At 40.4% G+C, this 15,161-nt stretch overlaps 1 protein-coding gene across 6 annotated transcripts in view; it reads right to left on the bottom strand.

Moving 5' to 3' along the window:
- Positions 1-4,956, bottom strand: part of ZNF507 (zinc finger protein 507) — a 38,595-nt gene extending 33,639 nt beyond the window's left edge. For 2 of the 6 annotated variants that reach the window (XM_075073764.1, XM_075073765.1), the window contains exons 1-2: positions 4,847-4,928; positions 2,873-3,000 (exon numbers count right to left, since the gene is read on the bottom strand). In XM_075073764.1, the coding sequence (XP_074929865.1) occupies positions 2,873-2,900 (28 nt within the window). In that variant the 5' untranslated portion in view covers positions 2,901-3,000; positions 4,847-4,928. Of the gene's footprint in view, positions 1-2,872; positions 3,001-4,839 lie in introns of all 6 variants that reach the window. The other 4 variants (XM_032788569.2, XM_075073766.1, XM_032788550.2 and 1 more) reach the window with 4 other exon arrangements.
- Between the last annotated feature and the right edge of the window lie 10,205 nt (positions 4,957-15,161).

Below are 15,161 nucleotides of genomic sequence, written 5' to 3'. Positions count from 1 at the left end.
AGCATTTCTGAACAATCACTTTCTGTGTTTTAAGAATTGTATAGTTCTGGAAACTGAAGGCAATAACTGTTTCCCTTTTTACTTCCTTTAAAAAACATTAACCATAAACCACAGACCATAATGTGGTGTGGTCAGAGGTTTAAAAAGTGGCCATATTTAAGCACAAACATGGTTTGAGATTATTGCTGGGGGAAAAAAAACCAGAATGGGAGTTGAATGCAGCACCATGCTTATAATATTACACCTCATGTGGAGCTGATTCTTTTATTCTCATTATTTTCTCCTGTAATAAAAGTTCTTTAAGCCAAATTAAACCTTCAGTTACATCTGTGAAATTCCAGTATCTTCCAATTAATTACACTCAATACACATCTCTGATGTAAAAGGAGGAAAAGATTGGCTCTAATAGGAATAAAAAACAGTATAAGCTGAATTTTCTCACTAAAGACAGTAGACATGATGCTAAGTAAACACAAGAAGCAGGTAATATGGAACCATTTTTGCACAGCAACTTCTTAGAGCAGGACCACACTACAAGTCAGTTGAAGTGTCTTTTAATAAAAGTATCTAATTGTCTGGGGCTTAGAACTTGTCAAACAAGTTACTCATGTAGAAATAGTATTTTTAGTCAATTGCAGAAATTGGATTGAGCTTTTTAGTTTAAGAACAGAACAAACAGCACACAACACCACAACTTTGGGCTCGTATTTAGAACTGGGGAAGATGCTTTTTGTTCATGAGAGACAATAAAAACTGCATCCCTGTGCTGAATTAATATGAGGCTGTAGAAACTTATTTGCAGAGGATACAGTTGTTAGAATTAAAAAGAAGCATTTTCAAATGATGTGTACTGAATTTTAAATATTCTATTTACACATCTCAAATATGAACCAGAGAACGTTTTTTAATCATACAGCAGAACAATACAAAAGTGAAGATTTGATAATAAAGAATCAGCTTCTATCCCCACGTAGCATGTAGGAAACATTGCTTCAATATAACTGAAAGAGACAAGTAGCTCAATAGTCTGTTCATGCCAGTTCTTCTGATGTAACTCCAGGTACACAAAAGTTCTGCTGTAGGTACACCTCAGGAAACTGAAAAAATACCACTCTGGCTCTTCACATATCCGGAGTGGATAGTTGACATTAAAGCGGTAGACAAGAATCTATATGCAGATAAGAATCATTAAAGTCTAGTGTAGTAGCACTATGATGGTAAATTGAAAATATTAATTCAAGTAAGATTGGTTTGAAATTGAACCTTTTGCTGCAGTTCACTGTGATTCATTAAGAGAGAAATTAAGCCAACCTTAGCCTTGGCAACAGTAATGGTTAGTAAAATCAAATTACAAAAAGTTTTATTTTTGTCCAACACATGGGAAAACTAGCTTCCTTTCACATTTTGTCATTTTTTTTTTAATACCATTATTGTAGCCAATGCTACAGTTCGCTTGCACATTCCCTTCCCTTACGTTATAAGAATCTTTCTGAGAAAAAGTCATAGTTAGAGAATATGGTCTTTTTTGAAAAGCTAGACTACAGTTTTGTTCCAATATTTTTCCTCATGTTCTGTAGTGGATGCATGTATATTTCTTACCTTGCTATGTGTTTCTGAGCACATACTGATTTTTATTTGATATGTCAAAAAGGGAAATACATACAGTACTCTGCACTGCGGTCAATGGTAGTTGCACATTACTGTGAATTTATGGTTATTAAGGTCTGTAGTAGTACTTCTCTATTTTAAAAGGTTTTACATATATTAATTTGAGGATTTATTTAACTCAGATGAAAAGTTTCCTCCATGCTAAATCTTGGATTCTACTATCACAACTCAATTTCCTCTTGCCCTCCCCTCAGTACAGAAGATAAAACCATTTGATTAAATAAATTAAAGTAAGTGTGAATTTCACAGCTTGGAGTTTTTTCAAATGATTTCAGTGGGACTACTTCCAGGATTAAAGTTAAGCATGGAGTAAATGTTTGCAAGACCAGAACCTTTGTAGGATCTGGGGGTTTTTTTGTTTTGTTTTTTTGTATATTTTTTTGTGAGAAAGTTTGAGAGAGAAATAAATAAAATGTAACTTTTATTTGCAAACAGTTATGATAGTAGATGAGCAGTTAAAGAAAAAAATTAGAGAGAGCAAATTGTCCCAAACAAGAAACTATTGTATTCAGGTACTTGCTATACAAATTTATCTCCCTGACAACAGCTACAAACTTTTTCCTTGAAGTATTTCAAATGTATAGGTCATAACACCAGTCCCCACAGAAATGCTGACCAGAGATACTTCCCCTTCAGTTTACTATTCAGTTTATATTGATATCTGATTAGTTTATTTAAAATGCAATTATGGTTTTTCTATTGTAAAAATGCTGAAGTTGAGAGACTCACAAGAGGATGTGGAGAAGAGTTTCTAATTTTCTGCAGATACACAAAGATACCGCCCTTTCAAAAATAAGACTATTTTTGTCTTTTTTTAAGACATTTTATTTAAATAGTAGCATTTTCTAAACCTTTAAGTTCTATAAAGATTTAAGTTCTTATTTACTAGAAGCATGTATGCTGAGTTCAAGCCATGTCAGATATTACAGATATTATTCAGGCCTAATCTGATGCTATCTAGTTTGCAAATTAATTCCAGATTAGGCCTGAATAAAGACTGGGAGTGGCTGGGTCATTACAAAACCTAAACTTAATTTTCCCCTACAGTTACTCACACTTTCTTGTCAACTGTCTGTAAGGTGCCGCTCTCTTACCACTTCAAAAGTTATTTCTCCTCCCTTGGTATCCTGCTGTTAATTGATTTATCTCTTTAGACTGACTTAACACTTGGTAAAGCACCCCACATCCTTTCATGTATTTATACCTGCTCCTGTATCTTTTACTTCATACATCTGATGAAGTGAATTCTAGCCCATGAAAGCTTATGTCCAAATACATTTGTTAGTCTCTAAGGTGCCAAAAGGACTCTTTTTATATATATATATTTACAAGCTGAGCCTAGAAAGAAAATGTTTTATTCTAGATTCTGTTTTGCGGTGGAGTAATACTGAAGAGACCTTTTTTTCCCTAAAAATTGCAAAAAAAAAAGTTCAAACTTTAATTACTGCCTCAGTAACACTTACACAAAAGAGAAGGCCCCAATCTTGTAATCACATCTATTCGTGTGAACCCATACTCTACATGTAGCCCAGTTAAAGGCAAGGGTTTACCATACTGCCTATTTGCAGGATTTGGAGCTATAGGAAATTTCTCCAGACTGAAGTAGCGAAATGTACATGAGTGAAGTGCGTATTTCAAAAGGCATGACTAAATTAAGGGCATTTGAAATGAAAGTTAGGTCTAGGAAAGGCCAACTATTGCATTACACAATAGTGTAAAGCAAAAGCCATCACAATAGCCTTTATAAATCCCATAAATAGGAAAACTTTATCATGAGAATTTCACTTTTACCAACTATTGATTTTATTACTTAATTTTCAGAAACCAAAGCTATTGACATAGCAAAATCCTTGAGACTGATATCAACCCAACAGCTGTGAAAAGTTACTATATATCCAGGTTTTCCTGGACATTGCCTCTTTTTTGAGATTCCATCTCTGTCTGCCTGGATTTTTCAAATAACAGGAAATGTCCTGGATTTTTGGAGAGCAGATGCTGCATTTTAAAGCCCGGACTGGTCCACTTCCCAGTTGGTCCCACCCCTACACTGGCAGCTGATTGATCCATTCCTCTACAACAACAGCTGCAGGCTCCAGCTCCCAGCCCTAGGCAGAGGGTCCCCCTGGGAGGTGCTGACTGATGGCTGTTGCTGCTTCCTAGGCTTGTACCAGCTGCCCATCCATCCTGACAGGGAGCAACACTATCCTCCACCTCCAGTGAGTACTCCTACCACAGGTACCCTCTCCAGCTCTCCCCACCCCTTTTTGTCCTCTTTTGGGGAATCTGAAATATGGTAACCCTGCGTGACACGTTTCTCAAATCACTCCCTCTCCAAAGGGGAGGGGGGCTGGAGTCCAGCACCAGTTTGGTTTTCTTACTCCTGCATTTCAAAATCACTGACTGGAACTAAGATTAATCAGATTTGGTACATTAAGATTATTGCCTCAACTGCACTTTGGTTTCAGTATCTGGTTGCTCTCTCCTCCTCTGCAGGGGCTATTGGAACAAGCCAGGCTTGTTTTTTCCCCCAAACTCCTATCCTGTGCTGAATTAATATGAGGGAGGAGATATATCTACTCTGCCAGGGACTCTTGCAAACCTTCCCATTTAGCTCATTATTTATCAACCTTCCTCTCCTACAGTTAGACCTCGTGCAATCACCTGTCCAGCTTAGTCACCACCACCCCAGTCACCCATGCGACAAACCCATCTCCGGCACAGGGAGAGAAGAGACTCAAGAAGCCGCCCAGGGCAGAAAACACCGTACAGGCTGCGCGAGGTGAGTAAACCCTAAATTACGCTAAGGGGAAGGGGCAAGGAGGGCGCTGGGTGTTACGTAGAAAGCAAGGGCGTGAATTCAGACCCCAATACGGGGCGCGGGTAGCAGGCGAAGGCCGAGGGGGCGGTGATGACCCCAGTTACACCGCAGGTACGCTTGGGGAAGAGGGTTTTCCCCGGCAGATGAGAGGAGGGGACGACCTGGGGGAGAGGGCCTCGGGCTGAGCCAAGCGGGGTTTGTGGGAGACGAGGGGGCTGCGACGTGCCGCGGGAGGTGATAGCTGCGGAGCCCAAAGTCTGAGCCGAAGGCGGGGCTCCAGGATATGCACATGGGCTCCGCTTCCTGGCGCTCTGCTGCCGCCGCCTCCTTCCCTCCCGCACCCCGTTACTCACACGCTACCTGCCGAGTCCTCCGCGGGACACGCCGCTCCCCGCCACGTCGCCTCGCTTCTCTCGGACCGGCGTCGCTGAAGGCTTTTTTTTTCCTCCCTCGGAACACTGCTTCAAAATGGCGATGATGGAGACGGGATCACGTGACCGTTGAGCCAGATCAGGTGATCGAAGAGTGAAAGTTCCTGTCAACTCTCCCTCCTTTCTGTTACCATAGAGACGAGGGCTGGCCCCAGGGTGAAGGAAAACCCAAGGGCCCTGCTTACAGAAGGGCGTAGGCAGCACCATAAGGCATCACCTGGGAGCCCCATAGCCAAGGGGCAAGCTCAACCCCCCTGCACAGACTTCAGCAGCCACGGTTGCCCCTCTGCCCCGTACACTGACATTCAACATCGACACTCGCCCCTTCAGCATCCACGCTTGCCCCTGTACACTGACATTCAACATCCACTAGGGTAATCAGACAGCAAATGTAAAAAATTGGGATGTGTTTGTGTGTAATAGGAACCTATATAAGAAAAATACACAAAAATCAGGACTGTCTCTATAAAATTGGGACATCTGGTCACCCTAACATCCACACTCGCCCCTCCAGCATCCTTGCTCGCTCCACACCTCCTGTACACTGACATTCAGCACCCACACTCGCCCCCACCCCTTCAGCATCCATGTCCATTTGCCTACCCATTGCTATTTCTTTTTCCATTGCTGTATTCTCTTTCTTGATTTTCCTCCTGGTCAATATTAGAATGAGGCATGGAGATTACATGTGCATCTCCCTACTGTCTTCCCTAAGTTCCTAGTTTAAAGCTCTTTTAATCAGTTGTACCAACCTCCATCCCAGAAGTCTACGTTCCTCCGTACTCAAATGGAGTCCACCTCATGAGGACAGTCCTCTGTCCAGTGGTCAAACATCCCAAAGAACTCTTTGTAGCACCACTGCATGAGCCATCTGTTCATCATGATCTTGTCTTAGCTTCATTCTCCTCTAGGGATAGGTAGAATCCCACTGAAGATCACCTGAGCCTCCATTTCTTTAAGTGTCTTCCCCAGCCTGATGTAGTCTCCCTTTATGCGTAGCAGCAAGAATCTAGCAGTATCGTTTCTTCCATGTGAAGGACAATCAATGGATTCTTTCCTGCTCCAGTTAGGATCCTCTTCAGCCTCAGATCCACATCCATACCTTAGCTCCCACCAGACAGCACCCCTTTCTGTTTTCCAGATGAGCTCTGGTGACAGGCCTCGGTCTTCTTAGTAGGAAGCCACCAATCTTGTAGACTTGTCTCTTTCTGGTATTGGTGTGATTCTCCAGCCTTCCTGTTCGTTCTGGCTGCAAGTCCTTGTGTCTTTTGTTCTCCCTTGCAATCTTTTGCAAGTGATCCTCTATCCTCCTGGGGCTCTGAACTCTGGCTGTCTCCATTGACTTTTCCTCTCCTTGTAGAAAGAGCTGCTCCTCTCTTGCTCCTTGCCCTTCTACCTTCTGTTACTGCCTGCTGTACCCCTTCATTTTTCAACTCAACCGTCCTGTTCCTGAGCTCTATTTACTGCTGGGGGAATTCTGCACCAAAAATATAAAAATTCTGCACACTATTTTAAAATTCTGCAAAATTCTACATATTTTATTTGTCAAAATAACATACTATAATCACACCAGTTTCAGCTATTTTTGGTCATTTATTTCAAAATAACTGTCAGCAAGTGTGTCTGTAATAATACAGACAACAAAAAGGATTCAGGAAATGTTTTTTGACAAATAGATTCCTTACTAGGCATATTAATACAGAACTCCAAGTAATAATTCATTTAAACTACAGTACAGAACCATATTTCCCACATCCCTCAAAATTAGTGCAAAGACTTGGGGGAGTCAGGGGTAATGGAGGAGCTGAGGGAAAGGGAAGTAAATTACTGAAGAAGTCTGGTTGTGAACTCAGATGGTTGTTGAGTATGGGTGGGAAAAGTATGGAACAAGTGTTTTTGGGGGGTGGGGAGGGATTGTTAGGGATCTTCCCCCATGCAGACCCTGGCTGATCCCTAGCATCAACCGTTCAGACAGGCACGTTTTCCTGTCCCCATGTGTTCCTGCACCTCCATGGTCCTAGCACCCCGTCCTACCCCCACTCAGACACTTCATCCCCATGTGGCATTGACTAAACTTTTTGGTGAAAACTGAAACAAAAAGTCATTTAGCACTTCTACCATTTCCACATTTTCTGTTATTTTTCCCCCTACCCCACTCCCATTGAGTAACTGGCCTATCCTGTCCCTGGTCTTCCTCTTGCTTCTAATGTATCCGTAGAATGTTTTCTCATTACCCTTTATGTCTCTAGCTAGTTTAATCTCATTTTGTGCCTTGGCCATTCTAATTTTGTCCCTACATACTTGTGTTATTTGTTTATATTCATCCTTTGTAATATAACATAGTTTCCACTTTTTGTAGGGCTTTTTTTTGAGTTTCAAATCATTGGAGATCTCCTGGTTAAACCAGGGTGGTCTCTTGCCATACTTCCTATATTTCCTATGCAATGGGATAGTTTGCTCTTGTGCCCTTAATAATGTCCCTTTGAAAAACTGGCAACTCTTCTTTGAACCTTTCTTCCTCTTAGACTTGCTTCCCATGGGATCTTACTTGCCAACTCCCTGAGTTTGCTAAAGTCTGCCTTCTTGAAATCCATTATCTTCATTGTGCTGTTTTCCCTCCTACTATTCCTTATGGCCATATGCTGCCACTTTGAATTCACTCAAGGGCCGTGCTGCTCATTTTCATTCACTATTTGCTGCTGGGGTGGTGTAAAAGAGTCAAAGTAAGGACAGAATCTGGCCCATGATATCTATATCCATATTACTAGCTAATCAGCTCATAGCAGTTGTTTTATCTAACTGCTAGCCCACTGCGAAAAGAAGATTGCAGAATGGATAAAATAAAGTTGATTAAAAGTGAACCCGGATAAGAAAGAGGTATTTTTAGGTGGCATGTGAAACAGCTGAAGGAAGTTGCCTATACTTTGGCAGCTTGATCTATCAATAGGGTCTGGCCTAAGTATTCTGATTGGGCTGGCATCTTGGGGTTCTGGTTATTGTGAGCTGAGCTTGGGATTGTGGGCATGCATAAATCCTTCTAAATTCAAGCCTGGAAAATGCTATATTATGTTATTTATATAAAAAAAAACTTTTATTTGAATTCTATATTCAGTTCTTGCTACGGTTTCAAACAAAATATTTCAGAAATAGAGAAATTTGAAAACAGGCAACATAATTATTAGACACACAGAAAATTCTGTGTCAGGAGGGAATGAAGACTGGAACTGTTACACTTAGAGAGGAGATATTAGGTGGAATATGATAGAGATATACCAAGTAATAAATGATATAAATATAGTAAATTGGGAGCTCCTATTTTCTTATAGCATAAGAACAATGAAACACTAAATGAAATTTGAATGGCACATGTTTAAAACTGATAAAAGGAAGATTTTTTTTTTACACAATGCATAATTAACCTTTGGAACTCATTGGTGCAAGGTATCATTGAAGCCAACAGCTTAGTAGGATTTTAAAAATGGATTAAACGTCTATATGGCTAATGAAAACATCCACAGCTACATTAGATGGGATTAAAAGATGTTTTGAAGGTGTGTATATATATCACATGTTTCAAGCATTAAACCAACCACTAATTGACAGGGGTTAGGGAGACTTTTTCCTTATGAGTTGGTGAGTCTAACTTACCATTCTGAGTATTATTTTGCAGTTTCCCTTGTGGTATTTGGTACTGGCACAACTTGGATCCTGGACTAGAAACACTACTGGCCTGATCCAGCCCAGTGTTCCTTATATTTCTATTTTATATTCCTAAGTATTAGTTACATTTTTGTTAAGGCACCTGGAGGCCTTTGGGCTTGGATATTGAGACATAAAAATTGAATTGAATTGAATTGAATTTACATTATTTAAATGGATTATTCAGATTTACACAGACATTTCTTAATATTCAGCTTTTCTAATCCCAAAGTAGTGATATTTCAGCTGCAACAATGACATCTAGGGACTGATTTCTATTAATTTAATATTAGATATGCATCTCCCATTTTTGGAAGAGACAAGCACTAATATGTTGACTAAATCAAAATTACAGTATTTACTAAAAAGCTGTAAATCTGATATATGCTGAAAGTTATAACTTAGAATAACCATGGCATTTTACCTTTTTCTTTTCTGTTTTGTTTTCCCTTACTTCTGGCATTTAATGATGATCTCTATTTTTAAATAGCAAAACAATGAATCTGTCTGGCTACTGTACATGGTTTTTTCCCCATGACATTAACAAATAGGCTCCCCCCACCCAATAAATTGTTTCCCCTTTTCTGTGACTTTTCTTGTTTGTTTTATCTGTTCTTAAAACACAATGGATCAGTTTTTCATACGACTTTATTCTGGCTTCTAAAATCACATCCAAAGTACCACTTGGTAGGTATAATTGTTGCATGTACAAACCTTGCATTTATACTGGAGATGGGCCTGAATCAAAATCCCAGAGTCAAATGCAGATCCAAATGTAAACCTTGTGGTGCAGGACCTCCTCATTTTTGTACAAATGCATTTTTTGCACGTTCAAACAATTATATGAACAAAACATGCAGTCACAATATTAGAAGTGACTTTAGAAAATTTTTCCCAGTATTTGCATTCTTGCTTTTCTTCTCTTGTATCCTATGATATCTGACCACATGTCACATACTTTGGAATTGATATTTACATAAAATATAGTCTTTTTTCTTTCCCTTCAGTTTCTTTACTCACATTTATAACTCAGTCTCAAACTTCTGAGATGATCAGCTGTTCTGCTAGATTCCATTGATTTGCCATTCAATAATAACGTACAGTATTGTCTTTAAAGTGCTGACTTTTCAGTGAGACCAAAAAGAAGACATTCTGATAAGAAACACTTCTGAGTAAAAGTTAGGGAAGGGCTAATGCAAAAGTAGGAAAACTGTGGATTCTATTGGCCGAGGTGCAATCCTAGCTCCACCGAAGTCAATAGCAAAACTCCCGCTGACTTCAGTGCAGCAAAGATTTCACCCTAGTTTCTTAGGTATGAGCTAACTTTTTTGCCACTTAGTTGTTCTAAATATAGGGAAGGGCTCATTGCTACCTCAGTCTTTGTCCTTAGTATTTTAGCATCTCACGGCTGGCCCCATGAACCGAGAGATCATGACTGAGTTTCCAGCCCTGAGGAAGACAACTTGAGGAGTGTAATTTATTATACTTCTAAGAAGAGAGAGAAAATCCAGCAGGACTGAGAAGAAAAGTTTAAGCCTCAAACTGTTGGGGACGCCATACTTTAAAACTAGTGGTGTGTTTTCAGTTAATGTGTCAGGCAATGGTTTAGAGGCTGATTTTGAAAGAGACAGTGTGACATGAAAAAGCTCTTGATGAGATTACAATTGAAGCACTGAAAGTTATAAACTGAATAGGAGTCAGGAAGAAGTTACTTCCTTAATTACTGTCTGACTGGAAACAGAAGGAGAGAAACCAGAGCAAGTGAACTAAGAACACTGTGGGATTTGTAGAAGGAAACAGCTTTCTGCCAAACTACCTAGAACAGGGGTTCTCACACAAACTTTTTGGTGGCCTCAGAATGCGGCCACTAACTCTTGTTGAGGGCTGCTCTCTCACTTTTTCCTAAAATACTGAATTAGCTTTAGGAAAAACAAGTAAATCCGCACATATGTGCCCAAATAATTGTAATTTTTTGTGTAGGATTTTTTTTTGCAGACTCAATAATAAAAATAATGTACAGTTGTCTCTATTCTTTATGGAACCTAAACAGAATAGAAATACAAATCAGGCACTTTGCACATTTTTGTCTTTTTTCTTGTTTCTTTTGCTTTTTTAGTTGCTTTTTTACAGACTTGCTAGAGAGTAAGTCTGTTGTGAAAAGTGATATTAACAAACATACAAATACCACTTTTCACAGCAGACTTACTCAGTCCTGGGTACAAATTAAGCCCTGGATGGGGAGGTGGGTACAGAGGCAATGGGGGCCAGTGGTGATGAGGCATGGGGGGAGGCAGCGAGGGCTAGGGTGATGGGATGGGGGGTGGGTGAAATTGGGGGCCAGAGCCTGCCACTGCACAGCCAGGGGACAGAACCTGCCGCCCACCACCCAAGGGCTGAACCCCAACCCCACTGAATCTGGGAAGGTGAGGAACTCACTGGCTGCCTGCTCTTCCAGCTTTTGTTTCTCCAGACGGGGGCAGGGCCTAACCACTACTGAAGCCTCCCGCTCCCTCTCCATCACAGCCTAGGCAGCTGTGGCTGCAAGAAAAGCCCCTGATGGCCACATACAGCTATGGTGGCCACATTTGAGAAACTCTGGCCTAGAATGCAAGTCAAGCCACTGAGACCTGGTATAGCTAGGTAAACCCTAGCTGACCTCCCTCTCCCCCACCCCTCCTAAAGTGAGATAAGTAACCTTTTTTTCTCCAGGAGATAAGTAACCTTTCTGCTTTTAAGTCCATATTGCTATAAGTATAAAAACAAAATGGTAGAAGATTTCATGGTAGAAGATTATATATTTCTAGTTCTGCTGTGAGTAGAGCAAGAGAGTTTTTAAGATGATTTTAAATGGAACTATTAATACCAATTGTGACTTTGAGTGCTGCTTCTTATCTCACAATTGGTTTAAAACCAAACCAGAATTTCCTGTGGGAAACAGAAAGTGAACTCAAAAGCATTAGGTGTAGACCCTATCCTGCATGTGATATCTGCTGAATGCAGGAGAAGGGGGTTACAGCTCCCTGATTCTGTGGGCTGGTCTGTGCCACTGCTGGCCCTAACCCTAATCTCAGCTCCAGCCCCAGAGTGAGTTAGAGCAATCAAGAGATCTGAAGGTCAGTGGACTCTACCCTGCCCTGTCCACATTTCTGACATGGCCCCTTCAGGGGTGGAGGTTGGCATAAGAGCCAGTTCTGCTGGCTCTATGCCAAATGAAAGCTCTTCTCACTGGGGGAGTTCTCAGTTGACCAGTTACAGCTATAATTTGGAACACCTATGTGGCAAAAAAGCTAGCTCATACCTAAGAAACTGGGGTGAAATCTTTGCGCCACTGAAGTCAGCGGGAGTTTTGCCATTGACTTCAGTGGAGCTAGGATTTCACCCTGGCCCATAGAATCCACAGTTTCCTTACTTTTGCATTAGTTTAATTCAGAGCTGGCTATGCGTGTTTGTGTGCACGCATGCGTGTTGGGGGAACAGACCTGTCTTGCAGAAGAAAGAATCAAGAGGCATGACAGGGAAATCTTTACTGCTGACTTGGTGTTGGGGCATCTCCACAGAGAGCAGGAACAACATATTGTGGGACAATACATGACATAGCATGGGCAGTGCATTGGGACTCATGCATTATGAAGCATACTGGAGTATACAGCAATGATACAAAACTACTGCTAAGGGTGTTTTTTCTTTTTCTTTTCTTCATTCAGTGGAAATTCAGAAGTGTCCTCAGCATTCTCAAGAGGAATTAGCTGTGTGTAATGCAAATGTTATATCTGGTGCAGACTGATCCCAGTTGTTATGTTTGCCATTGACGCATGCCCTAATGACTGCCTTCAATGTGTGTTTTAAACATACAGGAGAATTCATTTGGAATGATAAGCTGTAGTAAGTCTGGGATCACAGCCAAGTTTCTGAGTTATATATCTGAAATATTTCACATACAAAAGGGAATCCCCTAAAAAGGGTTAGAAGTATTCCTGTTACTAATTTGGTTGCTTACTATTTGTATAGTTTCACATAACTCTCTTCCTGTGGTAAATCAATTAACACAGACTAAAATATGTTAATTTCTGGTGCAAAGGAGAACTCTATTGCATTTTATGTCCTAAAATAATTCCTGAATCCTGATGGTTTGGATTTGCAGAACACTGAAATCTAGCAAATGAAGCATGATTTAACATTACTTGTTGATATCTATAATAAGTATAGGCCAAAACAGTTTTCAGCCTGTGGACTGTGGACCCCTGAGGGTCTGCCTACTATGCCTAAGGTTTCCAAAGGGGTCTGCACCTCCATTCAAAATGTTTTAGGGGTCCACAAATGAAAAAAGGTTGAAAACCACCAGCCAGAATACACAAGACTGAGGTAAGTTTCCTGCTCAGGATGACTATGATGGTAATCTAAAATAGTTCCTTGTAGTCAAGTAAAAATTACACATACTTCTGGGCCTCAATACATTAGATCACCTTATATTTAATGCACAAACTATCTGTGGCAAGAAATAAGATGCTGGTTGAGATGTGCTAATGTATCTTCCACAGCTGGGTCCATTTCAAGATAACCAATGGGTACCGTCAAATATTTAGTCTTCAGAATATCATACATTGGGGCTAAAAGGTCAACTTCAACTTGCATATGTTGGTATTCTAGAACAGCTTAATAGATACTTTGTTCTTCATTGCAAATGGCTGAGGAAAGAAACACCTGCTGTCAAAGATTCACTAGGCTAGGCATCCACTACGGTCAGAGCTGGGCATTAGCCATCAAAGATTTCATTGTATTCGTAGTTAACCGTGACTCCTCTGTGTGGGGTCAAACAGTCCTAGAGTCCATTTCACAAATGAAACACTCTTCCACTGCTGAATACTGTGTTTCTTTGAAGGTGCAGTTGATGTACTGTAGTCGACTATCATCAGAGGGGTAGTCGACTGTTCTCATTGGGCCAAATCTTGAGGCACTTTTTCAGTTTTCCTCAGGTAAATTCCCATTAACTAGTGTAATGCTTGTGCATTGACTTCAGTGACAGTTTGCCTGAATAAGGACTCAGGTAAAGCTGAGTAAGTACCTCAGGATTTGGTTAATCAGCATTTTAATTACAATAAAGAGTCCTGTGGCACCTTTATAGACTAACAGATGTGTTGGAGCATAAGCTTTTGTGGGTGAATACCCGCTTCATCAGACGCATGTAATGGAAATTTCCAGAGGCAGGTATAAATATGCAGGCGAGAATCAGTCTGGAGATAACGAGGTTAGTTCAATCAGGGAGGATGAGGCCCTCTTCTAGCAGTTGAGGCGTGAACAACAAGGGAGGAGAAACTGCTTTTGTAGTTGGCTAGCCATTCACAGTCTTTGTTTAATCCTGAGCTGATGGGTGTCAAATTTGCAAATGAACTGAAGCTCAGCAGTTTCTCTTTGAAGTCTGGTCCTGAAGTTTTCTTGCTGTAGGATGGCTACCTAAAATTCTGCTATTGTGTGGCCAGGAAGGTTGAAGTGTTCTACAGGTTTTTGTATATTGCCATTCCTAATATCTGACTTGTGTCCATTTATCCTTTTACATAGGGACTGTCCAGTTTGGCTGATGTACATAGCAGAGGGGCATTGACACATGATGTGTACATAATTACAAAGGACCAGGAGTACTTGTGGCATCTTAGAGACTAACATAAATGTATTTTGCGGATACAGACTAACATGGCTGCTACTCTGAAACCTATATAATTACAGTTAGCTCTAAATGGACACGGGAAAGCAGTGAGATGTATGCGGTAATATGAATGAAGTGAGAATGGAAGCTGAAAATAAAGGGATGGCTAAGAGAAAACAGGATTTAAAGTTATGAAGGCATTCTAACATTCAATTTTTCCAGATGAACCAAATGTCTTTTCTAGTGATTGCAGTTAGTGGGTCCACTTTTCAAACATATATGTCAATAAATCTCCAATTACTTACCACGCTCAGTGATTGCCATGCCTGTGTCATTGAATTGAATGCAAGATAGTTGACTAAACTGGATGGTTTCCTGATGGTCAGAGTCTATACTCCAGGAACGAAGACTTTTGACCACTTTAAGACAAGTTTAGCCTTTACTATCTGCTTGAAGACTTCTTGTAAATGTTTTTAAGCACTGAGTCAAAGTTTGTGAATCTTCTCTAATGCTAACAGGTGCAGTAAATAACCCTGACAAATCAGTATTTGTGTAGCCATTTACTTCTGCGCAAAGTGAACCAGATACTCAGCTAATGTAAACAGCATAGTTCCACTGAATGTGTCACTAGTACAAAGGGGATGTACAATGCTAGCAAATCAGAATGGTAAACACCATCTTAGGCTCATATAGACATTGTTAGATTAACAGATGCAAAAATCAGAAGTGTTATATAAATAGATATGTATGATGAGTTACTTGTAGGTAAGTGGATGTGAGATGAAAGGAGTGTTAGTAGTTCTTATTGATCCTAAACTGATGTAATGTACATGTTGAGAGGGATAGGAGATGTAAATTACAATAACCTAGAGTACCTCTAAACATAAGCTTTCTTAGCCTGGTC

The sequence above is a fragment of the Chelonoidis abingdonii genome, chromosome 19 (genome assembly GCF_003597395.2).
Source record: "Chelonoidis abingdonii isolate Lonesome George chromosome 19, CheloAbing_2.0, whole genome shotgun sequence".
In the NCBI taxonomy this organism is placed as follows: domain Eukaryota; kingdom Metazoa; phylum Chordata; order Testudines; family Testudinidae; genus Chelonoidis; species Chelonoidis abingdonii.
The sequence above is the reverse complement of the archived record's forward strand: the minus strand, read 5'-3'. Positions and strand labels throughout refer to the sequence as shown.